The sequence below is a fragment of the Chlamydotis macqueenii genome, chromosome 1 (assembly GCF_036417535.1).
Source record: "Chlamydotis macqueenii isolate bChlMac1 chromosome 1, bChlMac1.mat, whole genome shotgun sequence".
NCBI classification, from domain to species: domain Eukaryota; kingdom Metazoa; phylum Chordata; class Aves; order Otidiformes; family Otididae; genus Chlamydotis; species Chlamydotis macqueenii.
In genome coordinates, this window is record NC_141556.1 from 73,865,866 (window position 1) to 73,893,771 (window position 27,906).

Below are 27,906 nucleotides of genomic sequence, written 5' to 3' on the forward strand. Positions count from 1 at the left end.
TCTTCTTTGGTGGTCCACAGAGTTTATATAATTGGAAGGCTAAAACCCTTCTTTGTTGTTTCTTCCCTTTTCATTAGTACAGTAGAAGACTATAAAATTGTGCAGCTAGAAGGCGTTTAACAATTACTGAGTCAACATTTGAAAGTCTCACTCTATTTTATCATTTCATGCATGTGCTTTTTATGCGTTTTACAGCCCTGCAAGCATTACTTCAGCAAGGTCTATTGTAATGGAGGATCTGTAACTGCTCTTGTTTTTATTTTATTTTGCTTTCCCTAGTAAAATGTGCCATCAGCAAGAGTCACAATTCCATACTCACAAAGAAATTGTAAGCTTGAGGTTATAATTTTTGGATAAGATTCAGGAGTGCTAGTTTCAGTTCCTAAAACTACCAGTCTTACTGAGGAACCTTTGGCAAGTCACTTAATGTGTAATTCAGTTTCCCATCTGGTAAACAGAGTTAATAGTGCTGCCTTTATTTCTGAAATTTTGTGGCTAAATTCACTGATGAGTGCAAAACACTTGGGCAACGTGATCTGTTACACAGAAACACCTAAATCTAAGTAGAAGATTCCTCAGAAAAGAGCCAGAAATTCTCTTACAGCGGTTATAGATGTAACATGATCTGGATGGTGACATGGTTTGAACTGGGACGTAAACCTTGTGGACAGTACCTGTTTTGAAGGACCATGGCATGAATATGCAGGAGTAGAGCCTGGACTGCAAATAATTCATCATGTGCAGACCTCTGGGCACACCTCTCACTACTGCCAGTGGTTCCACTAAGTTCTTCCAGCTCTCTTGTAATCCATAATGCCTACCTACCTCATGTTTTCCACATTTTGAAAGACTGTGGATGAAGATTTAGTAACACAAGCTATTCTGATGTTTATTATTGCAAGAAGGAGAGGAATTGCACAGAAAGATAACTTTTACAAAATCTTCACTCATGTCAGATGTAGGATAAGACTCTTCACCTTTTTGGAGAGCTAAGGAAAATATCATAATGTTGAAAGGATGACACCTGGCACCACCAGTGTGTCTGATAATTAAATATGTTTTTCTGTCATAAACAGAAGTGAACTTTCATTGTGGGATCATAGGCTAGCAGCTAATCTGTGTAGTACTTTAAAATTCAGTGCATATTGACCAAAGTATGTGCCTGAATGGTTGATATTTACTGGTGCTTGCTGAAATAGGACTTTTGCCTCAGCACCACAAACCACATTAGATGTTGTCGCAGGCCCTGCTCAACAGTATAAGATAAAAACAAGCTTATCAAAACTCAGTCTACTTGAAAATGCCACCTTTAGAGTTTAGATGTGGGAATTTTTCCCGCAGAGCAGGATGGTAAATAGCTGGACAAACTGCACTTGGAGAGGGAGTGGGGAAATGGGACACTAAAAAGGGCAATAACAGGCAACCATCTGTTTCTTTTTACACATTGACACTGAAGGGAGCAAAGGTAGCAGGCACTCTGTCCGTCAGTGTATTTGTAATTCTTAGGTGCAAGAGCTGATGAGCGACTTTCTCCTTGCAGTCCATATGTAACTGTGTTTGGCTCTCTGCAGCTCCTCTACAAATGCATTTTTTTCACCTGGCCTTTCAGTTCACTTGGAATAAGAAAAATAGGAATGTGAAGAGATGTGCCTGAACACTCCTCCTCTGGCATTCTACACTGACTGTATCTCTGCAGGCATCAAACTGGGAGGAAAAATATTCATATCAGAGGAAATGGTGGTAGGGTTGGGGGAGTAGGAAAGTGAAAAGTGGACTGCTTCAGTAAAACTGCTAACCTTGAATTATGCAATCGGAAAAACAGCTCTTGCCAAAATACAATTCTAACGGAGTTCAGAGTACTGTCAGTGTTTGCCAAATACCCCAGCCAAAAGGATGTCTCAGAGAGGGGGAGGAGGGATCCGTTGCCATATGCCCAGCATTCACAGTATTCTGGAAGAACTATGGAGTCCTTCACGAGAGGAGGCATGTGCGTGGTCTCAGATGCACCCTGAGCGTTGGTACCATGATCCAGCACAAGAGCAGCAGCGGGGTCAGAGGGGAGTAGGCAAATATATCTGAATGTCTTTACTTCTCAAGCCTTCCAAGGTTTTGCTTCATCCTTGTATAGTAGTGGGAGGAGTTCTGGCAAACATTATCAAGACTGTTCTACATATGTTTTGACTCTTCTTGTTTTATGTTTCTTCTATGAAAGAGACTGCAACCAAGTTCTTGTCATTTTTAGATCAATGTTTTGTTAAACTATGACAGCTATCCATGACAGAGAGCCAAGTAACTTTTGCAGCTGACCACAAAACTGAGTCTGACTTGCGGTGCTTAGTCATTTTTTATATCTTTTTTTTCTACATGACACATTCCATGTGTGTATGTGTTTTTCATTGTTCTTTTAAATATAATTAGAACATTGCTAGGAGCTGTGGTACAAATCAGTCTTCTCCAGCAGTTTACTTTCTTTGATTAACAAAGTTTTAGGAACTTCTCATCACATAGTAGCTATTGATGAAACCTCTCTGCTTATACTTTGAACAATTGGGCTATTGTGTGATTAGTTGCTCTCCACAGTATTATCATCTCTGTTTTGTCCATTACAATTTTAAATGATCCAGACAACAGAGCTCTCGCTGTCCTTACAGAGAGTCTCTCCCACGGTCGAATAGAAATGACCATTAGGATAGTTTTTCTGAACTTCTACTGAAGTTCTTTGTAGAGGAAAAAGATGGTGGTAAGATGTCTTTCAGTCTTCTGGGGCCTGATCCAAAATTCAGAAAATTAGAAGAGAAAGAATCACTTCATCTTTAGCAAGATAGCCCTTTGTTTCTTCTTCTGCAAGAGCAGAAGCGTTCCTTATTGGTTGTTTTTGCTGCTTTGTGCTGTCTGATTTTTAGCAGATCTCACAAGTGATTCTTTGCATCACTTCCCTGGGTTTGGACCAACCTGTTCTTCCCAGCAATTTTGGTTCTAGGCTGCAATTGATGCCACTCATGCATCACTCATAGGATGAGTAGCATTTTATACTTGTGAGGTGTGGGGCAAATCTGAAATGAAGGGATTATCACTCTGATTATTTTCTTGGAGCTTTAAAACCCTCAAAGCATGTACGATTTCATCACCTGAAGTCTCTTCCCCTTTTCTTTGTCTGCCCAGCAATTGGATGTAGAGGTTGATATAGCGATAAAATAAGTTTAAGTCAAGTCCAGCGTCATATACAGGAATTTGCCGCTGCCTCCTGAATTCCAGTGCTGTATCACAACTACTTTATTGAAGTGTGCTGCTGAACCCAACATGCATGAACTCCACTTGTTATCACTGGATGATGCCACAACTTGCTACTCTTTATGCAGCTAGTCCAACACAGCAGAGTGGCAGCAGTTTTAAGAATGTGTAATTTGCTATGGAGTTAAGGTAATGATGATAAATAGATCCTCTTTTTGCATAATGTTGAAACCACTGTGGATCTCTTGTCTGGAGTTCTTAGTTAGGTTCTGTGAGAGGAGGCTGGGTCAGCAATGTTAGCAGGTTGCCAGTTTATTTGGGGCCAGGGAAGAAAAGATTTTTTCTTTGGTGCTTCCATAAATACTTTCTCCGTCAACTGGAAGACTCTGTAGGAAAGGTAGAGAGATGCTTCCATCAAACGGAAAGCAGTAAGCCATCAACTGAATACTTTCAAGCAAAACAACATAGGAATGCTGCTTAGCCCCTTTCCAGTATTTTGTCATTTTAAAAGCACTCCTATACATCAGGACTGGGGAAAATCAGCTGCCGTGTATTTAATGGGAAGAGCATAGGACAGGAAATCTGAACGCTACTTCCATAGGGTCAGGCTTTTACATCCTGCCAGGATGTCGCTGATCTCTTTCTGCTCTCCTAATGCCGTTGCAGAGGCTTAAGAAAGAGCAGGCCTCAGACTTATTCTTGCCTGAGTATTTTTTTAACTTTAACGTTCCTAAACATTAACAGAAAAGTACAGCTAACTTTTTTGACATCCTCTGTTTCCTTTTTCACTGCTACTTTATCGTTGATGATTGAATTATAGTGTCATTTTCTATGTTGCAGTAGCAGGGAGTAAATTGTCACCATGTTGAAAGGGTGCCCTCCCCACTGCCCCATGTTTCGGCTGCTCAGAGAGCCACCTCCAAGCACTGGGGCTGAGCAGCGAGGCCCGGGAGCTCGGTGCTCATCTGACATTCCTTCTCAGCCCCTTTTCAGTCATGCCTGCGCTCTCGCATTTCATCTAATGTGACTATACCTCAAAATGCAAAACTTTCCCCAAGATTAATAGCAGCAGAGCATCCGTAGGCTTGTTAAGTCAAACTCTGATAAACGAGCCTTACCCGGTGTGTACCTTGCAGCCAGCATGCCGGAGTATTCGCTGACCTTAAGACTCAATCAGATCATGTCGGCAGAGTGTGGTTCTGAATGTAACTGCCTCCGACTTCAACAGCTGCGTTTACTGCATAAAGAAAAAGCTGTTAAGCCTGTGCCCTTTGCGCTCTCAGCTCTGTTTCTCTAAGAGGTTTATACATGATTCAGGAAAAGTCTGCAACAGAAAAACTCTCTTCCCCCATTATATGCCCAACAAGAGGAGATGTTCTTTTGTATTTTAGGTTGGTGACAGCATTTTAAAATGATTTCTGACATAAAAATTTTTGAACGCTACCATTATGAAGTTGATGGTAAATAGGGCTTTTTTTCTGAGGAAAAACTGTTGAATTCCATTCTATATCTGAGATCCATTTGGAAGAAATACAAAGTCAACTTATTCTTGACTTTCTGTCTGCTGACGGGCTGCTTTGGAAATGAGAGCTGAGTTAAAACCGGTAGATCAAAGAGTTTGGTAAAGCTAAATGCCTGAATAGTTCAGGTGCTTATTCAAAGCTTCTCTGGGCTTCCTGGATCTGCTGTGCTTGGAGTGTTACAGAAACCCTTTTGCTTGTGATAGGCTGACTCTGCCCCATGAGCTTTTCCTGCAAAAACAAGAGGATAACTCATCTTACGCGGTTTCGGTGGTGATGTATCTGCTTATAGACAGAGCACCAGGAGCGCGAAAGGGATCCACAGTGAAAAAGAATGTGAGGAGTAAGAAAGTTACCCTCATGTTCCCTAAACTGTGCGCACATACGAAGTTGAGCAGATTAGCCTCATTTCTAAATCTCCCCAGAAAATCTTTGTGAAATGACTTGCATGAATTTGAACTGTGCTTTGAATTGCAGATGCAGGGACATCACATTGCGAGGAGCATTTCTGTATTCGTAATGTTCTCTTTTCTGTTTTCTTCTATAATACAACCCACTGACATTATTAGGCTACATAGAATAGTTGTAAAGTCTCCAGTTGCCATGTGAAATCTGAAAGTTTTTTTAGTTTGTTGATCTTTTACAGTCATTGGGAGTGGAACAGAGCAACAAAACAGCAATCTTTCTTTCAGGAAGAAGCTCAAAAGAATTTTTTCGACTGGAGCCACTTTATTATCATTCCATATCATGTCATTTTCTTAGCTTTGCAGAAGGCACAGTGCCTAACATTTTGAAATGTTAGTATTGCTTTCCTGAAAGATTTATTTTTAAACACATGATTGTCAGGAAGATAGAATGTTTATGAGTAAAATTCATTGGGAAAACAGAAACAGTTGGAAAATGGAACACCTTTGTATTTGCAAAGTCAAACAATTCAGGGGGAAGTGAGGTGTTTTGAAGAGAACATTGGAATTGATGGCCCTGGCATGTTGTCCTGGCAATGTCTTTAGACACCGCTGCAGCCTGACAGATTAATTGGCAGCACGCATTAGCCTGTTGCAATCCAGGGTTCACAGATAGTTCTGACTAGATGAATGACGGACGGGGTGTTAGTAGGGTTGGGCAAAACAGTCTGGACAAGAACACAAACTGCTGCCCAAATATCATGCTTAATTCAGCCTGACCCTTCCCAAGGCCTGAATAAGTTTGAACTACAGGATTTTTTTTTTTTTTCCCCTATGGGCTGCTTCCTAAAATACTGCCTTTTAAAAAATAAAAAGAGCAAAGTCACCATGTCTCTGCACTTCGATTGCAGGCTGGAAATAGAATAAAACAATAAATACATTGCAAAAGTGCGTGTAGAATCTAAACTTCCAGTCCAGCTTTGCAGTCCCAGGGACATAGAGAGTTGAAGTATTCTTCAGATCTGCAGCCAATTTTATCATGCCTAACTAAACCGATCTTTTCAACACTATGAAGTTTGCTCATCGCTAGCTAATAAGCATGTTTTTAAAAGGACTTGTTAGAATCTGCAACCATATCTCTTCCAGAAAAAAAATATTGTTATGTGTTCTTAAATACCTGGCTCAGTAAACTGTTGTGGACAAATTGTTATCCAGCTTCCCTGTGAACCTTCTAAATTACCTATGAACTTTGCAGTTACAATGTTTAATTATTTTCCTGATCCAAATCCCATTATCTTGCCCATATAGGACAAAACAACATTGGAGACCCTGACTCAGCAACTGGCAGTAAAACAGAGTGAAGACGGGAAGTTTAGCCACGCAATGATGGATTTCAACATGAGTGGAGATTCTGACGGTCAGTACAAATGGTTTATCCTTATTTCCAGGTTAGTGTGTACATGTCAACGGGATCTGGAGGAGAATCCAAGTCCTCTGGAGGCCTGTGAGGAGTAGGAGTGGTTAGCAATAAGTGGCTATGAAACAAGGCAAGAAAAAATGATTCATCAAGTGGTGTTTTATGTCTGGAGGCTAAAAATCATTTTAGCCTTGTCTTTGTACACTGCACTTCTCAAGACCAGACCAAGAATGAATTTCTGATGGTGAAAGGGAATAAAGGAGGCAAATAGATGTGGAATAAATGAGATCGCACAGTGAGTCAATGAGTTATAGACCTGATAGTCCATATTTGATGCACGCTCTGCATCTCCAGGAGCTTTCTTGTTTGATGAAGTAAGCATAATGTTCGTTTCTTTCTCTGCTATTGCTTATGTTGTTATGGAGAGGTGAGCACAAAAACAGGCAGGTGTGTAAATGTTCCTTTGCTAGTTAGAGACTTGCTTAAGAAGAAACTCATGATGTTGCTATATATCACCCCCTTCTCATCACAAAAAAGTTAGAAGATAGGTAACATAATATGACCAGCTTTCTGTAAGCAAAAAAAGGAAGAAAGTGAAAAGAAAATCTACATTGATAAGTGTTGGGCTTACATTACTAAGTAGTAAAAGATTGTTTAGAAAAGCTGTTTAGTCCTTTGTGCTGAAAAGAACAACTGAAACTCTTTATCAAGTCTATACTATGTGATACTGAATCAATAGAATAATTGAAAACTAGACAGTATACAATATATGGTATTTCCTACTGCTTCAAGTAAAAAGAAGAAACACTATTAGCCTATTGTGAACACTCACGCAGTGAATGTGCAGCACCTGACATACGTTACTGACAGCAGAGGAAGCTACGTAATGAAACACAAGCTGGGAATGTTTTTCTCTTTCTTTTTAGGAAGCGCGGGAGTTTCAGAGTCTAGAATTTATCGGGAATCTAGAGGGCGTGGTAGCAATGAGCCCCATATCAAGCGCCCAATGAATGCATTCATGGTGTGGGCTAAAGATGAACGGAGGAAGATCCTTCAAGCCTTCCCTGACATGCACAACTCCAATATCAGCAAGATACTAGGTAAGAATGATAGAGAATTGTTCTTTCAGTAGCAAAACTCAAAAAACTTTTAACTGCATGGAGCTGAGCACCTGACACAACAGAATTACTGGCTCTAGAACATCTATTTTGCTACTTCTTGACTGCACCAAGGACAACCCACGGACCTCCACCGTGCTGCCCAGCAGTATACGTTAACCAGGCCTGAATTGTTCTTTTGTCGTTGCAATTACTGAGATTGTGGTGGTGGTGGTGGTGGTTTAGATGCGAAAGCATGAACTGAATAGACAAAACCAGTTCATTTCTTTAGGCTGTTGAAAAAGAACAAAACGACTGCTATCGTTTATTTGCCCACTTATTTCATATAACTAGATTCTATGGGGTGACATACCACAGTATTTGATTTGTATCATACCACTTTCTGCTCAAATCAATGGGCACAGGGAAGAGATCCTAAAATACATCCTTTTATTTTATACACTGATAGTTTTAAAGGATTTTTATTATGTTCTTGTTATCTTTAGAACATGATCTTTATCACAAACTACTTTTATTTTAAATATTCTGAAAATAATCCTGAAATCAAAAGAAGAAACATCAGAACTAATTTCTATATCCTCTGCTCCTCACATCCCAGGCAATATTTGTCACGAACACCATCTACTGAATTTCATGCCGTAGTCTTCCAACTTTTCACTACTTGCTCAAATTCCCAGGACCACATTCTGTCCTGTGTTGTTCCTCTGTGATGTGCTGACTGATGCAGAAGGTGAATAATGAGGATCTCTGAGGCCAATGAATTAATATTCTGCAGAAAAAAAAAGTAATCTATGACCAAATTGGAGTTGATGTATTTTTACTGATAAAGACTCTGTTACAGGACCTAAGCGTCCCTCAGGCCAGTGGGTGAAAGTGTAAGCAGGGAACATGTTTACCTGGGCTGCAGGTCTCCTTGGTTTTGCAGACAACTCGAGAGAGGTAGCGCAGTTGTAATGGCAGCATTTAACCAGCTGCAGGGCTGGTAAATATGCTGAGTTTAGGCTGGTCAGGGGTTTGAAGTTTAGCTTGATTAGAGCGGTATTATGAGAAGTTAGCAGGGGGCAAGTGGAAATGAGATAAATTGGTCGGAGAGGCAAAATGTATTGGCTGTGGATGGCAGATGTGATGATATTAACCCATGATTAAAAGGGTGGTAGGAGATGATTAGATTAGTTACAGGAACAGGATTAGAAGGCTAAATTGGTTATGTTTATGGTAAAATAACCTTATACTGGTTAAAAGGGATTATACTGGTCAGAGGTGTATGATGTGATTAGACTGAGGACAGGGCAGTAATAGTTTTGGTCTGTTTTTAAATTGAGAGTAGACCTGGTGAAACCTGTTTTTAAATAATCAGCTTCAGAAATCTACAAGATCATTCTGAATGGCCCTTTTCATATAGAAAGTACAAAGGGAGCTTGATGTTTTCCCTCTTAACTGATTGTTTTGGATAACAACCTCCGACAGCACACTGCTAATTCATTCTGCTTAAAACAGGCGCTTGAGCTGGGCTGACATTTTACGCAGTCTCCAGGGATCCTGGTTGACATTTTAAAGGGCTTCTAAGCATTTTATAATACCCTAAAATCTGGTTTTAATAAGCCATTCTGCTGAAATTGTTAACATAAGGAATCACCTTTTACTATTTGGCGCTAGATCAGGGAGATATGGGGACATCTTTTTCTGATTAGATATACAGTAGTTGGAGTAAAATGTGCAAATTCATTACAGATCCTGTTGAGGTGACAGACAGTATAGCTGACTCCAAACTCTTTCTGTTTTGCTGCCAGATACGGAGAAAAGCAAGGTCTGAAGCAGTACAAGATGATGTTTCTATTTCTTTCCGACATCACATTTAATTTTTTTATTCCACCTATGCAATGGAGAGGGCTGTCCTGATGTCTTCTTTCTTGACAGAAGCATTACAAAGGTCTTCCCTCAATTGCAAAAGGCCAGTCTTTTGAAGTCAGCGGGGAGCTCTCTGTTAACTGGCGTAGAGTGAGCAACTAGAAGCTTACAGTTCAACCAGGTATTAGGGTCTCTTTATTAGAAAGCCTCAATTTTTCCTTACCCTTTTTTTAGCAGCACTGCAACACATCAAGGTCGGAGAGCTCATTGTCACGGGGAGTAGTTTAGATGAAGTTGTCACCAATTGAGGGTCATTTTTGTAGTAAAATGAGAGGAGGTGCCCTTCCCAGCACTAGAATTCTCTAGGGATTATGTTTGACACTGTGGTATTATGTTTTGAGCATAAAAATTAGATACATGGATTTGTCACTAAATTCATCTGTGCATACGTTTGTCATCCATCTGTTCATTGCAACTTAAACTTGCAGATAATGATTTTTTTTTTTAGTAAATTGTTAAAAAGGTGCTAAAATGGGTCTACTGGACCCTATCAATTTAATAATGCATTGTTTAGATTTTTTTAAATATTTTAATTAATTTCACTGGAAAATCTACATAAAGAGATTAGGAAAATATGAAGTTAGATACTACCTTCAGAAATTATCTCGTGGATGTGAATGCGTGTGACTACGTACCTGTACACATACCTGTACATTATACAAGTGTTTGGATATGCGTGTGTATTTTTTAAACATAAAATCAGCCTGATTCAGATACTCAGATTTAAAATGTCAGTCTAATGGACTAAAGTTAGGCAGTATTACAAACAGCTGAAAATTCTTCTCAGAGAAACTTGGCTTAAAATCAGCTCCTAACCCTACGTAGGGCACACGCGTGTGTCCTGAGCACAAGGGCCGGGGCACACATGGGTTTATCTCTTTTCTGCCCTGGACTGAAATAGCTGGACTGTGCAGCTGGGTTCACAGTTATCGTGTGGGCACAGCTCCAACTGCCCTAGCTCACTTTGGGGGCAAGAGCCATGTTTGGTCCTGCAACATCTTACAGTTTTCTAATTTATTTTCTAAATACCTCAGCCACCAGATCAGGGAGAGTTGTGCGAGAATCGTACCTGTCATTTTGTGTGCATCCAGGATGGGGAACGGGTTCTTGTTTTCATAGTCAAGGAGAAAAGCCTTGCATACTTGACCCACTCAAAGCTTTCTAACACAGATGGTGAGCAAAGAGTGTAAATCTTCCCTTAAAAAGAAAGATTTTTCAAGATTCTTCAGTCATACCTTGTTTGGGCTTGAGCTTGGCACCGTGCATAGGTTCCCCGTGCCTGTCTGTGTGTGTTTATAGACACATAGAACAATGTCAGATAAAGCGATTACAAATATATTTTGTCCAAACACAAGGTATTTTAAACCAGTTTTAGTATATTAATTGACGATACTCATTCAGCTTAGCTTCCCTGTGGGTGCAAATTCAAAGATCAGAGTTACATATTCTTCAGACTTTCACAGTTTCAGAATAAGACCAATCGGAGAGCTGGTCAGATTTTGTATATTACTAAGAAAATAAGTGAAAATTATAAAATATAAAAACTAAGGGTTTATCATCAGAAAATGTGCCCTTTTTAAAAAATTTATTTTGACAGCATTGTTTGTTGAATTATTTATGATACTTCAAAACATACTAGTAAATTGTATTTGGTATATTTTGTAAAAACAGTAAAATCGTAGTAAGAGGAGGTATCACTGCAGAAGGCAGCTATTAAAAATTTGCTAGGAGGAGAGGTGAGACTGCCAGGATTTTTATTGTATTGAGTTTGCAGCTCAGGAAGGAAAAACATAACAAATGACATTTATGTATAAATATTATATGTTTAACTGTATGTACAAATATTACGCATCAAAATTTCTGGTTTTATGGCCCTGATCTCACAAAACCTTATATATTTGACTAACTTCACCCACTATTTACAGATCTTTTCACATGAGAGGGTAAGAATCTGCCTGCCCAGAGCTGACTGTAGAATTGCAGCAAGTGAGCTAGCACAGCGAAAGAGGAACTGTGCTGGGACAGAACATTTTCATGACAATTTTGCAACAACTGGTCCTATCTATGTTTCCATCTTACGCAGCATTAGTAGTTGCTAAGTGTTTTGGCAGTCTCCACATGTTTATCGCTGTGTCATTTAGGAGGTACTACGTGTGGAAAGTTGGTGTCAGTTTTTCTAGCCACTCTCTTTGCCAGCAAAAGCTTAGAAGTTTCTCTGCAGGAGACAAAGCTGCTGACCAGGATTCTGGCCACAGAGGTTTGCTGCCCTGTGTAACACTGAGCCCTGCCACAGATCCCCATGCACAGGCACCACCTCTGTATGACATACGAAGTGCCATGCAGGAGTTTTAGTCCAAATCCTAGAAACCATCTAGTCATACTAATACGGTGCCGCGCCTAAGCTAATAGCAATGTAATTAAACTGCTTCCCAGTCCTGAACTAGCTCGAGGATCTCTGCATGTTACATGTTGTAAACTTCATGAAAAATGATGGTTTTTATTCCAAAGCAATGTTTGCTAAGAAAGGGATCTCCATTGCTCCTCTTCAGAGCAAAGACATCATTATTTACAAATCAGTTGTCTCTAGGTGTGAGGTGAGGCTGTACCAGCCTGTTAGTCCTTCACTCCAGAAGCCCAAAGTGTGACTTAGAATAAAGATTCAAAAAGTAACAGAGGAAAAGGTGTCATAATCAGAAAGGGCCTTTCTAGGGGGAACCAAACAGTTTTCTTTCCTGGGAAGGGATAACTGCACTCTCTATATTGTGAGTCTTAGGGGCACAGTGAGCTAAGACCCGCCTGAGTAATAGCATGAGCTAAGTACAGTATGAGTAACAATAAAAAATGAAGAACAAGAGGCAGTCAAGTATGACACATGACATTATGAACCCATTAAATTGAGAAACTATTCAGACTTTTTCTTCCAATGGGAAAATGGACTATTTTCCAATAAAGTTTTCCTTCTAGGCCACATGTTTCACAGCTTGGACCACTTCTGTTATTTGAAATGTATCTTACCCTGGAGCACTTCTGGAGTTCATGGCAAAATAAAATAGGATAACTGATTCAAGAAATTTTACTTTCTGCTCCCATGTTATGTCCTTTAAGAAATACTAAATTTCAGGAAATACTTGAAAACAATTGTAAACTCTTCATTTAAACTCTTCTTCTTCTCAAATATCCACGCTAACACAGGCAGAATGTCAGAAACAAGGCTGCCAGCAATGAAGCCATAGTGCGGCTCCATGGAGACGTGTGCCCATATCCCAGTGCTCTTCCCTTCTTGACATGTACTAAATTCTTTCAGTTGCAGCTGGCAGTGTTCACCAGGACTTAGTCTTGGAGTTAAAACCCCACTGAGACATATGGGATAGTTTACAGCTTTTAGAGGTATTGCTTCAGGGTCTTTGCAGGCTCCTGTACCCGGCAGCCTAGCATTTATGATCAGTTCGTATTCTGCTTCTCACAAACCTGGAAGCTAGAAAGATATGGTATTTGTCCTGAAAAACTAAGCTATAGACACGTGCATATCCAGAGTTTATTCCTTGATATGGTGTAGCACCGTGACTGGATCGCAGCATGTGGGAGTGGGGCCTGCTCTAGAACAGGAGATGAAAACAGGCCCGCGGCCAAAGGAAAGTGGGAGGTACGTAGCAGAGCAGATTCTGTGTATCCAAGGGGTCTGTGGCCATGCTACTGAAATACACTGCCTTGTTTTCTAAAATAAAGTGTCAGGGGTTGCTCATTATCAGCATGATGGCTTTACTTCCCACCTGAAAGACATCATAATGTAGATAAGGTTCAGTGAAATATTGAGTCGAAACTTCCAGTATCATCTCTCTCTGCCTTTTGGCCATACCCAAGAGGTTTACCAGTCAAATACAAACAAGACCTGACCCCTGTCTAGAAGCTCTGACAGATTCCCAGCCCAAAGCGATATGACCGTAGGTATCTTGTTCTGGGTGACCTACTTGTTTCTCTGCCTTTCGGTGTTTGTGGATGAGTAGAATCTAATTTCTCGTTCTTGTTTTTTATGACAGGATCTCGCTGGAAAGCTATGACAAACCTAGAGAAGCAGCCATACTATGAGGAGCAGGCCCGACTCAGCAAACAGCACCTGGAGAAATACCCAGACTACAAATACAAGCCAAGGCCAAAGCGTACCTGCCTTGTAGATGGCAAAAAACTACGCATTGGCGAGTACAAGGCTATCATGCGCAACAGACGCCAGGAGATGAGGCAGTATTTCAATGTTGGGTATGGGACCTTTAAAAATTAACTACTCGTTTCAGCAAAAAAAAATTTCGGGAAGAATTCTTAAATCAATGTGGTATATGTTCTATTTTAATGGCAAGAACATTGTATATTGCTAACAGAATGTGAAGCTTGTACTTTAAAACAATATGTTCCAGGAGGAAGTTCAGCAGTTAGGGGTTTTTTTGTTGGCTCTGCTGTATACTCATCTTACAGCTTTGGCCAACGGTCTATTTCCATTCTGATAATGAAAAAGAAAAAAAAACTCAAGATTTTACAATGAAATGTAAGTCTTCTAATAAAGCTTTATCACAATTACTCTATTTTGAGGCCTCAGAGAGTATATCTTAATGAATCTGTGTAGTGCCTCTTGATCCAAAAGCCAAAAATACAAGTTTGCATTCAGTATGATCTGTGGCAAGTGGTCTGCAAAAGGACTGCGGAACGTGCTGAACTTGAGCTGGAATATGGACTTGGCTCAGCTAATTCCTATCAGGAGTGAGGTTGTCTGCATTGTTCATTGTGATGGCGTTTGTCATACTAGGAAGTGTCTTCCAGTACAGTAAGCTAAATGCTTTGTGTTGAGCATAAATTTTGAGAAGACTGGTTCTGATAAACAGCTAATAGATCAGCTTGATATTATTACATTAAAATCTGCCTAGAAAACCAGCATGTATTTTCCTTTTGCAAAGACTCCTTGGTTTTGGTTACAGCAGATCAAAAGAATCGGAAGTAATCAAACATTATGCAGTGTTTCTGTATTCACTCCAGAAAATTAAAAGCTACACAGTGGTCTTAAAAAAAGCTAAACCAGCAACAAGAATGACTCTAAGAAATAATGGCATTTTTGTTCTTTTTCATCTAAATTTGGAATCATTTGAATATTAACTGAGTTGCACATCTCTCTAGTTAACGTCTAGAAGTAGCAATAAAGGAGAGAATATCTGTCCAGCAACTGTTAAGTGTCATCAGACTGTGTTTTAAACAGCTACAGTGTGCATTGTTATAATAAGCCGCTCAGCAGAGAAATTTGAGCTGCTTAACCCTGTGGCGCTGGCAGGGCCAGTGATCCCAATGGTAAGCCCTGAAACAAACACAGGGAAGTCAGCCAACATTTGGCATCAAGAGATTAAAAAAGAGGAGGGGGGCTTTTTGGAAAAAGAATAGATGGCAACAGAGCCCCTAAAACACTGCTTATCTAGTTAACATGCATGCTTCATCATGAGAAAAAAAAATTAACCTTGTAACATTCTGCATATTATTTAGCTTTCCAAATAGGGATGACATTGAAATCAAGACATTTCTGGAGATAATTTGCACTGGGGCATTAAAGCACAGAACCTGTGGTGAAATCTTTATAGAAGTTACTGACAAAGTGGCCGATGACTGCAGTGGGGTCAGTGTTTGATGCTGGCAGTCACAGCATTACAGCTGCATTTCTGGTTTTAGTTCCCCATCTGCTGCATGACCCGGTGCAGGTCATTTAGGGCTAAACGGCTAAACATCAGGCCAGCTCCTGCCTGGTCACCGAAGTAAGTGATTGGGTTTACAAGAGCTGTGGCTGTGCCAGCTGCTGAGACATGCTGAAAGCCTGTCTGAAGGCATCACAATGGGAAGGATTGGGAATTTTTTGCAACTCTTGAACTTAGTGCTTCCCTGTCTCAGTGTCCTCATCTTTAATGGAAGTGTGGCAGGCTCACCTCACTGGACTGCTGAGAGCCCTGATGCGTTTAGTATCCGAGAACTGCTTTGAGATCCTCTGGAGTGGACATCCTATAGAAGTGGAAAAATACTATTCTTAAATTATTTAATATTTGAAAAGCACTCTGAAAAGCACCATTTAAGTGCAAAGTGTTCCTATTGTTAAATATTAAAAGCAATTTAAGTGTGCTGAATCTTGTTACAGAAATGCTGACTCCAGAAAACAAAAGCCTTCCTATTGAATTAAGAATAAAATGTAAATTAGATCTGCTACTACTTTAAGAGCTATATCTTCAGCTGAGACAATTTCTCCTTGTTTCAGAAACATGGAAATAAGGAGCGTGCAAAGGGAGGCCTCGCTCGAATGGCAGGCAGGAAGTATCTGAAAATGCAGCAAGCAATTCCAAACAAATATAAAGCTGTTTGGCAGAGGAAAGTCTTTCAGGATCACTGTACTGTGCAAGGCTTACTGTACAGCCAGGGCACAGGCAAGCAGGGGAACAGGGGAGGGTTTCATTCTTAATTAAGAATGTTCATCTCAAGAGACTCTGCCCTGTCTCCTGTGGCAAGGCTTTTCAGTGCAGATGGACACACCGCTGATGACATTACAATGTGCAGCATGTACTGAAGAGTATTACTGCAATGGAATTACTTCATGCAGCAAGGAAACAAAAGGAGCATGAATTTTAAACCTCTAGGCTTGTTGGGACCCTGAAGCTTCTCAGGGAAACAAACATTGGTATAACACAGCCAGTGTTCTTGATGCAAAGGGAATTTCTATGGCCTGGAATAATTCTTCTTTCATTACTGCAGACAGGTTTCCAAGGCTTAGATGCCGTATAAAGGCATCCTGTAGAGGATTTTCTCAAATGCTCATGTTGCTTGCTTGCTTTTTATTTATTTTTAAATAATGCATGCTTCCATTTTAAGTCTGCCTTTTTCGAATTTTATCCACCTTCCTTCAAAGGTTGTGCTTTTCACAAGTGCCGCTCACGGTGGAAATTTATCGCTTTCCAGTGGGAGGCCCTTAGTGATCATCCTATAAACCCACGTTGGCGCCAGAAGCACCAGTGTTCCTCTCCCTAATAACAGCCAGGTCTCTGAGTGACCGTGGAGTAAACATTGCCTCTTTGGAGTGACCTACCTTGCTTTCTCCTCATCCACTGGTACTTTCCTACAGCACCTTCCCATTCCTGTGCAAACTACCTAGCCCTCGCCACGTCTCTGCTGTTGGTGAAGTGTTACTTATATATCTAGTCCTGCCAGCAGCTTGGATTATTTAAAAGGAAGATTTTCAAAATACATGGTTTTTAAGCTGGACCACAATTTGGATGTTTATTTTTGGCTGGCAGCTCATGGGACACCCAGTTTACCCAGTAAAAAAGCGCGCATCACAGGGAGGCAAGCTGAAGTTGTGTTCTTCCGGTCCAGCTAGAGATGTTTACAGAGACTGGGTTTTCTTATCAGTGAGGTTGGTTTGGGCTTGATGTTCATTTCAAGAGCATCAGTTGGTGAGTCTGGGATATTGATATAAGGGTTGTCTTGCATGGGCCATCCAGGAGCTTCCTCTGAATGCCCAAGAGTATATGCTGTGGACTTGCAAAGTGCTGTTGTACTTGCCCTCCCTTTACTCCTTCCAGTATTCAAACGTCCTTTTACTTTTTCTCCACGGCAGGCAACAAGCACAGATTCCCATTGCCACCGCGGGCGTAGTTTACCCAGGAGCCATTGCCATGGCAGGAATGCCTTCCCCACATCTGCCCTCCGAGCACTCGAGTGTGTCCAGCAGCCCGGAGCCCGGGATGCCCGTCATCCAGAGCACTTATGGCATCAAAGGCGAGGAGCCTCATATCAAGGAAGAGATGCAGACCGATGACGTCAATGGAGAAATCTACGATGAATACGATGAGGAAGAGGACGACCCTGATGCAGACTATGGCAGTGACAGTGAAAATCACATTGCGGGGCAAGCCAACTGATCAGGGTCCAAATATCTCGTGACCTACAGGACTTCAAGGAGAGAAGAAAAAATAAATAAAGCCCCATCTGGTTTATCCTTGCCAGTGGCCAAGCACATTAACTTTCTCATACACTGACTGTTACTTTAACTGTTAGTCTTAACTAGTTGGGACATCAGCTGACTAATAGACATCAGCCTGCATCAGAAGAAAAAAGGCTCAGAAGAAAGGAAACAAAGACAACGACGACAACAACAACAGAATGATATAAGCTATGGGTAAAATAATGCCAGTAATTCAGCTGCTATACCCAAGCACTGAAGTCTTACCCGTCGACCTTTTATTATTATTATTTTTTTTTCAAATAAACTTTATGGCTGTTTGTTCTACAATGTTCTAGAAATTCTCACTCAGGTACACAGTGCCAACAAGTGGCTTGTGAATGTGTTTTGTTGTTTTGTGCTACAGTTTAAGAGAAATAATTTTTTTTTTTTTTGGTAATGCACCTGACAGGAAAGAAAAAAAGATAAAATTCCTTTTACCCCTCTGTCTCCTCCTCCTCCTCCTCCTCCCTGGCAAATCTGGGTCAGGAGTGTGTGTGTGTGTGTGTGTGAGTGCATGCCTGTGCGTGTGGCTGGCAAGGAAGGAAGTGGGGAGTCTGTTTCTGTTAACCCCAACAAGCAATTATTTCCTTTCAAGAGAGGACTTCTCTTCATCAGTTGCACACCATACTGAGTCTTTGAGCAAGTGCCAAATTTGTACTAAAGCGCTGAACTAGTCCAATTTGCTTTTTTTTTTTTGGTTGGTCTCTTCTTTTTGTTTTGCTTTTCTTTTGCTTCCTGCTCTGTCTTAAGTTAGGACAGTGTTGTATCTTAGACAATCCCTTGAAGAACCTGATATACCAGCAGCTGGTGAGATGAGACATATATTTTTGGGTTTGGTTTTGCTTTTTAAAGGAAACTGTAGGTGCCGTTCTCAGGTGAAAAAAGAGAGAGAGACATAAGAAATTTAGAGAAAAAAATATTTTATGATCTTGGATTTTCATGTGTGCGTGTTTATGGTATTAATAAGAATAATATTGGACTATTGTGAGCAAAAAGCATGTTCCAGAACGAAATCCCGCACCCTCCAAATGACGTGGTCTGTAATGAGCCTTTGCTTTTAATTTACACTTCAAGTGGCAGCATATACGACATGAAAAAGACTTGTCCAAAATGTGATTTGTTCTGCACAGGACAGGGCAACTGGAAATGTTACCTCCTTGCTGAGCATAATTAAGTTACCATGCTGTCAGTTTCTAATGAACTTGTACCTTCAGGGTTGCTGAGTACTGATCTCTGATTCAAAAGGTGATTTTTTTTTTAAACTGACATTTTTTTCCTCCTTTGCACTCACAGAAATCCATTTTTATCAGTGGGATGTTTGTGTAGGAAGGAAGACTAATAGCTATGAAGATATTTCCATATTCAAAATGGCCATGTAAGAACCTGAAACTTTGGGGTGCTGAGTTTCCCTAGCTGCTGCCTCTCACAAGTGAAAAATTGTTCTTCTGGGCGATAATATTTTCAGTGTTGTTCTAGAGCCTTTAGATATGTTGCTTGAGCAATATTGCTTTCCCTGGCAACAGCAACCAGATGAGGATGGTGCACTTCCACCAGCATAAACCTGAGCAGAAGCTAGCCTCTTGTATTTCCAATAAGGTAACTGAATGTTACGCTTTATTTCAGAAAAAAAGAATGTAAATACAAGCGAATCAAAGAGTCTCTTTTTGTCTCCTCACTCTGATCTTCCTGTGGAAGGAGGGGACCCAGGTTCGTGTAGCGAGACAGGAGCATTAGATCTAAACCAACCAACCAACCAGAAAGGCTACCTCTGATTTAAAACAGCAGCTATCCAGGAGCTCCTCCCTGGCCTGGGAAGTAAAGTCTTAGAGTCAGACTGAGAAAAAAGCCTTCCTCTGAGCTGGTTTTCTAACAGGGGATGCCACCTTTATATTCGTATTACTCCCTGGTAAATCCCTACTCCTAGAACGAGGCTCATGGCTGTCGTTGTCACTAACTTGTTGAAGTAGCCCCGTGCATCTCAATGCCAGTGAGATCCTAGCCCAAGCATTCACCACAACCGTGGTCTTGAGTACTTGTCCATACTGATTTTGCAAATCATCCCTTAATCAGGCAAATGCAGCCCTTGGTGCGATCAGCCATTTAAGTCCAGGTGCAGGATGAAAGGCGCAGGTAGGAGGAGAGACTGGGAAGGAGGTTGTAGGGGGTCTTTCTTTGCCTCATGAAATCCCACTTGAAGTGTAACTTGACCTCTGCAGACCTCGTGCAAAGCAAACAAGCAAATGCCATTGAAGACTTAGGACGATACTCCAACGAGCGGTTTGGACGTGTGATAGTTTTACCCTGCAACATCTGTTTTATTTTTCTTCCGTTTTCCCTTTTTTGATTTCCACCTCTGCCTCGAAAAAATCTTTTCTATTTTCTCTCTCTCAGAAGATTTGCTCTGAAGTTATGCTTGGAGTAGCTGATCATATCCTCCATGTCAGAGAGGGTTCATTTTGTTTGTATTTTATGACTGTGTTGGGTTTTTTTTTCAGTTGAACTTCCTCCTCTTGCTAGTGTTGTAATGGTAATTATAATAATAATAATAATAATGGTCAGCTGTTCCCAGATTAGTAAATTATGTATAATTTATTTTATCCCCCTCCTTTTTTAACTTTATTTTATTCTGTTCTAATTTGGCAGTGCAGCAAATGAAGCTGTTAGGCTATTTAAAATGGATACCCCTCCCCACCTTGCCTTTTTATATATATATAAATATATATATACATATGAAAACAAATCGCTTCTTCTTCTGCTCACACCATTTCTCTTTCTTTTGTTTTAATTTTGGCCCCAGCCATGTCAACTTCTGATGTTTATTATGATGGAGTGAATTAATGGGAGTGTTGTTTTCAATCTTAATTAACTTCTACTCTCTCATCACTCATTTTAGTTATTTAATTACACCAGTCATCTAGAGCCAATTTTTTTGAAGCACTCTGTTTGGATAAGAAGGAAAAAAAAAATAGACAATTGTTTTTATATCATTATTATGTACAATGTGAAAACAGATGTTTGCTCCTTTTTTTAAAAACTTTTAAATTTGTTCCCTGTCTTTGTGAACAAATTACTTCTGACTCTTGTGGGTTCACCTCACATTTGCTGGATGCTTGATTTCCACCACGTTATAGAGACTCTCTGGTTTAATCGTGTCACTTTGGGCTACCAGAATACTTTGTTTTAGCTCCAGGTAGGTGCCACTGCAGCGGGCGTGATTGGAGCGAGTCTTAAGACGCATGGGCTGGAAAGCTGACCTCGGGGAAGTCGATGGGAAAAAGGCCCTTTGACTTCAGCGGCACGGAATTTCAGCCCCGAACTATTGGCTGCGCTGCAGGAGACGCTCCTGGAGGCAGCCCCTTCTCGGTGGGCAGGGTCGATCCCGCGCCGGAGCAGTGCCTGCGCCGGGGCTGCAAGACCGAGCTCTGCTTTCGGCAGCGAATGGCATGACAGAGCCCTTCTCCGGGAGCGCTCTGCTTTGCTCACTGCCTTGGCCTAGACTAAGGCTAAGATGAACGCTGATTTTGTTACCGTACACGTTTCTGTCCGAGAGACTATGCTAGAGCCTAGGCTTTTCCTATGGGTAGCTTTAGCAGACTATTCACGTCCTGCATTTGGATGCTGGAACCAATGCAGCAATGTTAAAAAGAAAAAAAAGAAAAGAAAAAAAAAAGGCTCTAGGGTCCCAAACCGGCAAAATACTTAACACCTGTGCTAATGTTTTGTTGGGTCCAAGGGTCCAAGCACCCATACATTCTTCGGCAGTAGAAGACCAGATTTGAAAATGAGGCCCTGTTTGTCCCTCTTTAATTTCTTAGAAAAACAAAACAAAACAAAAACATAACATTTATAAAAAGATCTTCTTTTCTTGTTTTTTTTTTTTTTTTTCCCCTGGGTTCTGTGCCCTGGAGCATGTAGAAAAACCAGGTTAGAAGAGATTAGAATCGTATTAGCGTAAAAGCGCATCGAGGCCCTAATGCTGAGGCAGGCTTCGTTCCCCTCTTCCCTGAGACCCTGGCGATCGAGAACGGGCTTGGGAAGCTGCAGCGGGGGGTTTACAGGCCATCTCCTCCTAAACTGGGGGAGCCGCTTACGCCATGCATCTCGTGAGCTGACAAAAGAACAACACCAGCAGTGGGGAAAAGGGGAAAAGAAGAAAAAAACTGAGGCACTTGCTTCTAAGCTCAATTAAATAACACAGAGTATATCCTTTTTCAATTTATTCATGCCTTATATTAGTAAAATAGGATTTTTAAGTGCATTTAACATCTTTATTTAACCGTTCCGCTATATTAATCAGGCCCCCAGAAAAGAACACTAGCTATTATTATAGCATTTAATTAGTTTTGTAACCAAATCCTCTTATTACGAATGCATATGGAAGAAATTCTTTCTTCGAAGACATTATTTCAAAGATTTGGTTACTGCAGTAGACTCTCTCTTTAATTAAATCATTTTTTAGAAAGTAAATTGTCTTTAACCTTTTTACAGCACATTTCCAGAGCTTTTTCTTTTTAATCCAAAGAGATGAGCTGTTATTGTCCCCGAAGAAGCCTCTGACATCACGTTCGTAACATCAAAAATAATTATACTCCGTGGAAACGTAGACCTTACTTAGCAAGAATTCATCTGCTAGAATGAATGGCAACTGTATGCTATCTCGTACGTTTAAGGGCATGATGTATCGGATAGGAAGTATTTTTGTCTGCCCACTTCTTGATAGAATCATACCTTCAGTTTTGCAAAGAACCGTGTGTAAAATTCACTGGCTGTGGATTCAAGTGTATCCTCAATTCACAGGGCATGGGCTGGCTGTTTAGCTTGGTTTATATTTACATTTTTTCAACTTTATCTTAACTTGTCAGTTTCCCAGATTGAAGAACATGTCAAGTTCGTTTTTTCTACTGACTGATTTCTCTACTCCCCAGTGTTTTTGTCACTGGTTTGCTGAAACAGTATTTATATAGCTCCATTGGCTCTAAAGCTCTTACTCCTTCTAACGTTTTGGATTTTACAAGTGAAATGAAAATAGAAAAGAAATAGAGACAATCAAATGCCTGGAGCTTAAAACAAAGTATGTGCAACCTACCATCTCACTTGAAATTTAATAAAAGAAATAATTATGTAAATATAACATAGAGTTATAGATTTATATTTTGTTCATAACACATAGTGTAATATAAGTTGTATATTTTCATGTTTTGGTTTTATGTTATCATTCATGCCACAATAAATAAAAAAAAACCAGGAGTTGATGTACTCTTTAAAAAAAATACAATGTGGGTTGCCACCATCCTGGGTTTTTCGGTTTTTTTTTTGTTTTATTTTTGTTTTATTTTTTTTTCTTTTACATTCCCCTTTTTTCAGTATTACTGCCCTGCAAGGCACCAATAAAACAGCAAATGTGTTCTTTACCTATCCTGTGGTCTGTTTCCCACTTATTGTAGCGAAGGGTGTGCTAGTTAATTTGTTGTCAGGAGAACAAAACACCTGGGCTCAAGGAGCAAAAACCGAGATTTCGATACAGCTTACCAATCTGCTCTGAAATGCAAGATTTTTATCAAATCATGGGAAAAAAAAATTCACCCCATCTTTAAAATATCGGTGTTACACCAGAAGATAAAGTTCTTTTGTGAGCAATGTAGGACAGTGCAAGTTCCAGCTCCCAGTCAGGGCACCTCTTAAACAGGGATGGCTGAATCCAGAGGTTTGGCCCGTGACACCTTCCCAGGTTACATTCACTTTCTACAGGCTTATCGGAGACCAAAGCGAATTCAGGGGCCCACCCAATTATAAACATTAATGATACAAAGCTAGGAAAAAATAGCTCTGCTCATAGTTAGTCAAAATGTCCCAACATGCTGCCTAAATAGTTCATGAAGTTTTGACAGCAGCATATGGCACAAAGTGGGATGGAATGAATTTGTACCTGGTTTTGACAGTAAGTTATTCTGATGGGTGCTTACTCTCAAGTGCCTACGGCTTGACAGATGCCATTCTATGGCTCCAGATTTCCTAAAGGGAAAAGGCAGTATTTGGGAAAGCAGGAGGTAGCTGGTGGAGGTCCTACGAACATGCCCGCGCTTCTCTTGCTTGCCAGCTTGTCCTCTGTGCTCTTCCTGGGAGCAGGGTGGCACGTGAAACGTCCTATCAGCAAACCAGAGGTCTTATTTTGGCAGCTTTGTAATGCAGCCTGTGCTATAAAGCACCGGTCCAGTGGAAGTGGAAATGAACCTGAGCAGAGCCATATAATGTGAGGCTCAGGCCAATAAATGTTGACATCCTTTAACCCCTTAAAGTCCCTTTATCCATGACTGTCATCAGCCTGTGATGAAGGGAGCACCTGTCTACCTGAAAGGCAAGAAGAACAAGAAAGTGCTGGGCAGCGTGGCTGCCAAATTACAGTGCTGTTTGTATTCAGTGTCCCTGAAACCTTACCTGCAACTTGAGCTAAGGCAAACAATTTACTGCTTTGCCCTTCTAACAAATACGACCCGATAACAAGGAATACTGCTGCCTAAGCCCCGCTGGCTTATGCCTTTGCTGACATGGCACACATTGCCCACCTGAAGCATCACTGAACACGTAGCCTCCTCACCATCCTATGAGATGGAGGGACATACAATTTCTTCTTTTTTTTTTTTTTTTTTTTTTATGGCTGGGCTGCTACCTAACGGGCAAAAACAGTCCCTGAACTAATGGGAAAAAATGTTGAGAACATGAGAAAAGCTAAGCTGAAGATTTATTTAAGTTGTAATATGAGTAGACAAGGCTGAGTTTGCAAAACGAGTACGAAGACCAGTTAAAACCTAAAGGTGCAGCTGAATTTTAAAAAAGTTTCTGGGGTGCTTAAGTCATATTATGGCCTCGACTTGGGAGTGGAAAAAATTATTTCTCTAGACAAGTTGTGAGGTGGGTTGTTTTTTGTTGGTGGTGGTTTTTTTAAAAAATGCTAAAGCATTCCAGCAATTGCCTGTAGCAGGAAGGAAGAAAATGAGGATAATTACAACATTAATCTATTTAAAAAAGAAAGACGTGTGACAATTAGCGCATTCCTACTAAGAAAGTAACATACCGAGCTGTATGTGTGTAGGAAAGTGGAAAGACCCCCCACAGAAGCCATGAAAGGTTATGGAAAGCATATGTGCCTCACGAGGAATCACAGTGCTGTGACTTCGAGAAAAAGTGCATGAGATCTTGTTGATAAGCTTTCAGTTAATAAATATTTTTATTTGAAATTTTAAAATTACTGTAGAAAAGCGATGTGGGAGAAGAACAGGCAGTGGCTGTGGCCACAGTGGAAAGTGCATGCTGGAAAGGTACAGAAAGTCTTCTGAACATATTTGTCAGAGTAATCTGGTGCCTGACATAGTTGGAGTAGCTAATTTCAGTCCCTGGGATGCTTACACTCATGTCTGGTGTTACTACGGTAGCACTGATGGCCGTGTGCTGAAATCGGAGTTTGCTTGCAAGCTAACGACAAGCACAGGAAAAAGAAAATTGTCCCTCAGCATCATTGGCCTAATTCAGAAAGGATGGTGGTGTTGGCAGCACTGTGAACATCAGCAGCACCCCAGCTGCAAAACCTTCCCACTAACAAGGCTACACAAGGCAGAGGGGTGGCAGGCCCCCTTCCCCATTGTGGGCTGGATTTGCAAGGCTGGCATTTAGCGAACACTGTGGAGTTTTGGTGAGGGTTTTACTTGCATCAGTAAATCTAATCTGAAAGCTAATGCAAAAGAGATCCTAGAGATTCCCTGGTAGCATATGTAACAGTTGCTCTCCAGCCTCCAGTCACATGGACTTTGCAGACATTTACACCCTTGGTCTTACAGAGTGGTTCAGCCAGGTCAGAGGTTCCCACGTGCTCAGACGCCTACCTACCCACCCTGGCTCACTCCGCACCATGCCTGGCATGGCTACTCAAAAGTCTCATCATTAGAAGCTGGCCATCTATATCTGCCACTTTGGGGGATTAGCCAGTGATTATTACTTTAGGGTTTGGGGGGGGATTTGTTTTGTTTTCGTCCTGGCAGAGCAGCCTTGTCAGGGCACAGCAGGCACCCAGGGGCTGCGGGAGCGGGGAGAGCACCAAGCGCTCAGCCGCAGTCCTCCTCCATCTCAGACCAGATTCAGCTCAGAGCAGTGTATGTCCAGTGAAGGCAGCTGTCGTCACCGTGCCAGCACTGTACAGCTGAAGGGCATGTGACAGCAGAACCAAGGAATGGTCATTCCTCACCCATTGACCTAATCAAAGCAACCTGCTTGGCATGAGAGTATGAATTTACTGAGGATGGGTTTGATTCTTTGCAGGCTTACACCAGTTTACCTTTTTGGATACTTCTAAAATTGCTGTCAGAGGCAGCATGGAAAGTTGTTTTGGCCAAAATCAAAACTTGCCCCCGCACCTGTGGAGGCCAAGTCAATTAGGAAGAGGTTAAAGTAACTCCAAGATATGCCCCTCCACAAAATACAAAATACTTCAAGCAGGGAGCCTTTCTGTGCAAGTCGGTCTTAATGGCACTAGAATGGTACACACATAATTGAAAATATAATTAAAAGCGCAAATTTAAGTTTTAGTTAAAACTCTACCAGCCTGTGCAGTGATCCAAGCTGCAGTTTGAGTTGCTTTTTGAGCTAAGTAAGTTAGGCTTGGTTTAAGTCCTAACTGTATGTTTAGTCTTAGTTGAGAACATCAGGAAGGAGGAAGGAGGGCTGCCCTGTCACAAATAATTAGAACTGCTCATGTAGGTACCATTCTAGCTGTACAGAGGGCCGTTTGCAGTACAGATCATTGCCCGTAGAAAACGGCACTGGCAATTTCAGGCTGGTGCATCAGCGCCTGGGGTGCGTGTCAGCCACGCTGATGGAGCTGTACGGTACTGAGCGTGTGTGCGTGAAGACAGGGGCTCAAACTAAGCCCGAAAAAGCCCCTCCTATCCCTCACAAGAGCATCCCCACTCAGGGATTTGTGTCGGTTTAACTTCACGTTATCAGCTCCACTTCCACAGGCAGTGAATGCCGAACCCACCAAGGATAAATCAATGCCTCCCCTTGTATTTAACAGAGATATGACTTAAATACAGTAAGTAAATCAAAGTAATTATTTAAAATTAAAATGATTTAAGAGACTTAGTCTAAGAGAGTGGCGTGGTGGTTAGAGAAGCGGCTGAGATGCGGGACTTCGGCAAGCTGTTCCTGGCTCTGTCAGAGACTTGCTCTACAACTTCAGGAAAATTACGCAGCCCATCTCTAAGACTGCTATAATAATACCTACTTCAAAGGGGTGTTATGAGGCTTAATTCATTAATGCCTGCAAAGCACTTTGAGATCTTTGGATTAAAGGCACTACAGCAGTGCAAAGTATTATTAGCTACAGGAAAAAGCTCTCGGGCAAGCATGGCATTAAATGTCTGTGGTTTAAAAAAATAGAAAGGGGGAAAAAAAAAACAAAGATGGGCAAATTGTGAGTGGCTTGGTTTTTTCTTCTGTGACCAGGTTTCCATTAGTCAGATTAGTGCTTCGCTAAATCAAGGCTGGGGTGGTACAGCTTAAGGCCCAATTTTGGGTAGCTCTCACTCCTAGAGCTCCCAGATTGCATGCATAACTGTTTCAATTTTGGGCTTCTTTTTATCAAAAATCCTGAGTTTTTGGCTTAAAAGCATGTACAATTTCCCTCTAAGGACATAAGAAAATAATTTTACCTTGTGTTGACTACCTACATTTTTAAAAATTCTGTTTGAGCATTGTCGTAAAAACCACAACAAGCATTTACTCTCCGAATGAAAAGTCTATTCCATTTGATTTAAACGGGGTAAGATTTTAATCATTTGTAATTATTTTGAATCCAGAGGGATTAAAAACACACAAAACGGGGCCTTTTTTATTACCCCCAGTACAGCTGCTCCACCTAATGTGAGCACAGTTCCAAATGGACAAATTACATGGAGAATCGCAAATGGACTGAATGGAGGGAATGTTTTTAATGAGTGCCTTGGTCCTGAGAATTAATTTCTTCCTACTGTTACGTTTTAAAAGCAAACAACTAGAAGTGGCAGGTTTTTCTGTTGGTCCAAATTTAAATCTTGTCTGATAGTGTAATCCATTTGGTGCCTGTGGCAGCACCTGTAAAATAACTCGGGGTGCATTGGAGCCCCACAGGGAAGAGGTGAGCAGGATTTCTCCCATTAAAATCAGGCAGCAAAGATGAGGACACAAACAAGGTTCCCAAAAACAATCAGCTGGAGAGCAATCTTAAAGCTGTCACATTTACCGTGTCAACCACATTAATCCAGAT

At 41.0% G+C, this 27,906-nt stretch overlaps 1 protein-coding gene across 11 annotated transcripts in view; it reads left to right on the forward strand.

Annotated features, from left to right (window-relative positions):
• The window catches only part of SOX5 (SRY-box transcription factor 5), a 649,375-nt gene extending 626,519 nt beyond the window's left edge, over window positions 1–22,856 (forward strand). For all 11 annotated transcript variants that reach the window (XM_086756526.1, XM_086756522.1, XM_086756506.1 and 8 more), the window contains 4 exons: window positions 6,464–6,572; window positions 7,499–7,672; window positions 13,636–13,852; window positions 17,226–22,856. In XM_086756526.1, coding sequence (XP_086612652.1) covers window positions 6,464–6,572; window positions 7,499–7,672; window positions 13,636–13,852; window positions 17,226–17,529 — 804 coding nt within the window. In that variant the 3' untranslated portion in view covers window positions 17,530–22,856. The remainder of the gene's footprint in view (window positions 1–6,463; window positions 6,573–7,498; window positions 7,673–13,635; window positions 13,853–17,225) is intronic.
• Window positions 22,857–27,906: the final 5,050 nt, after the last annotated feature.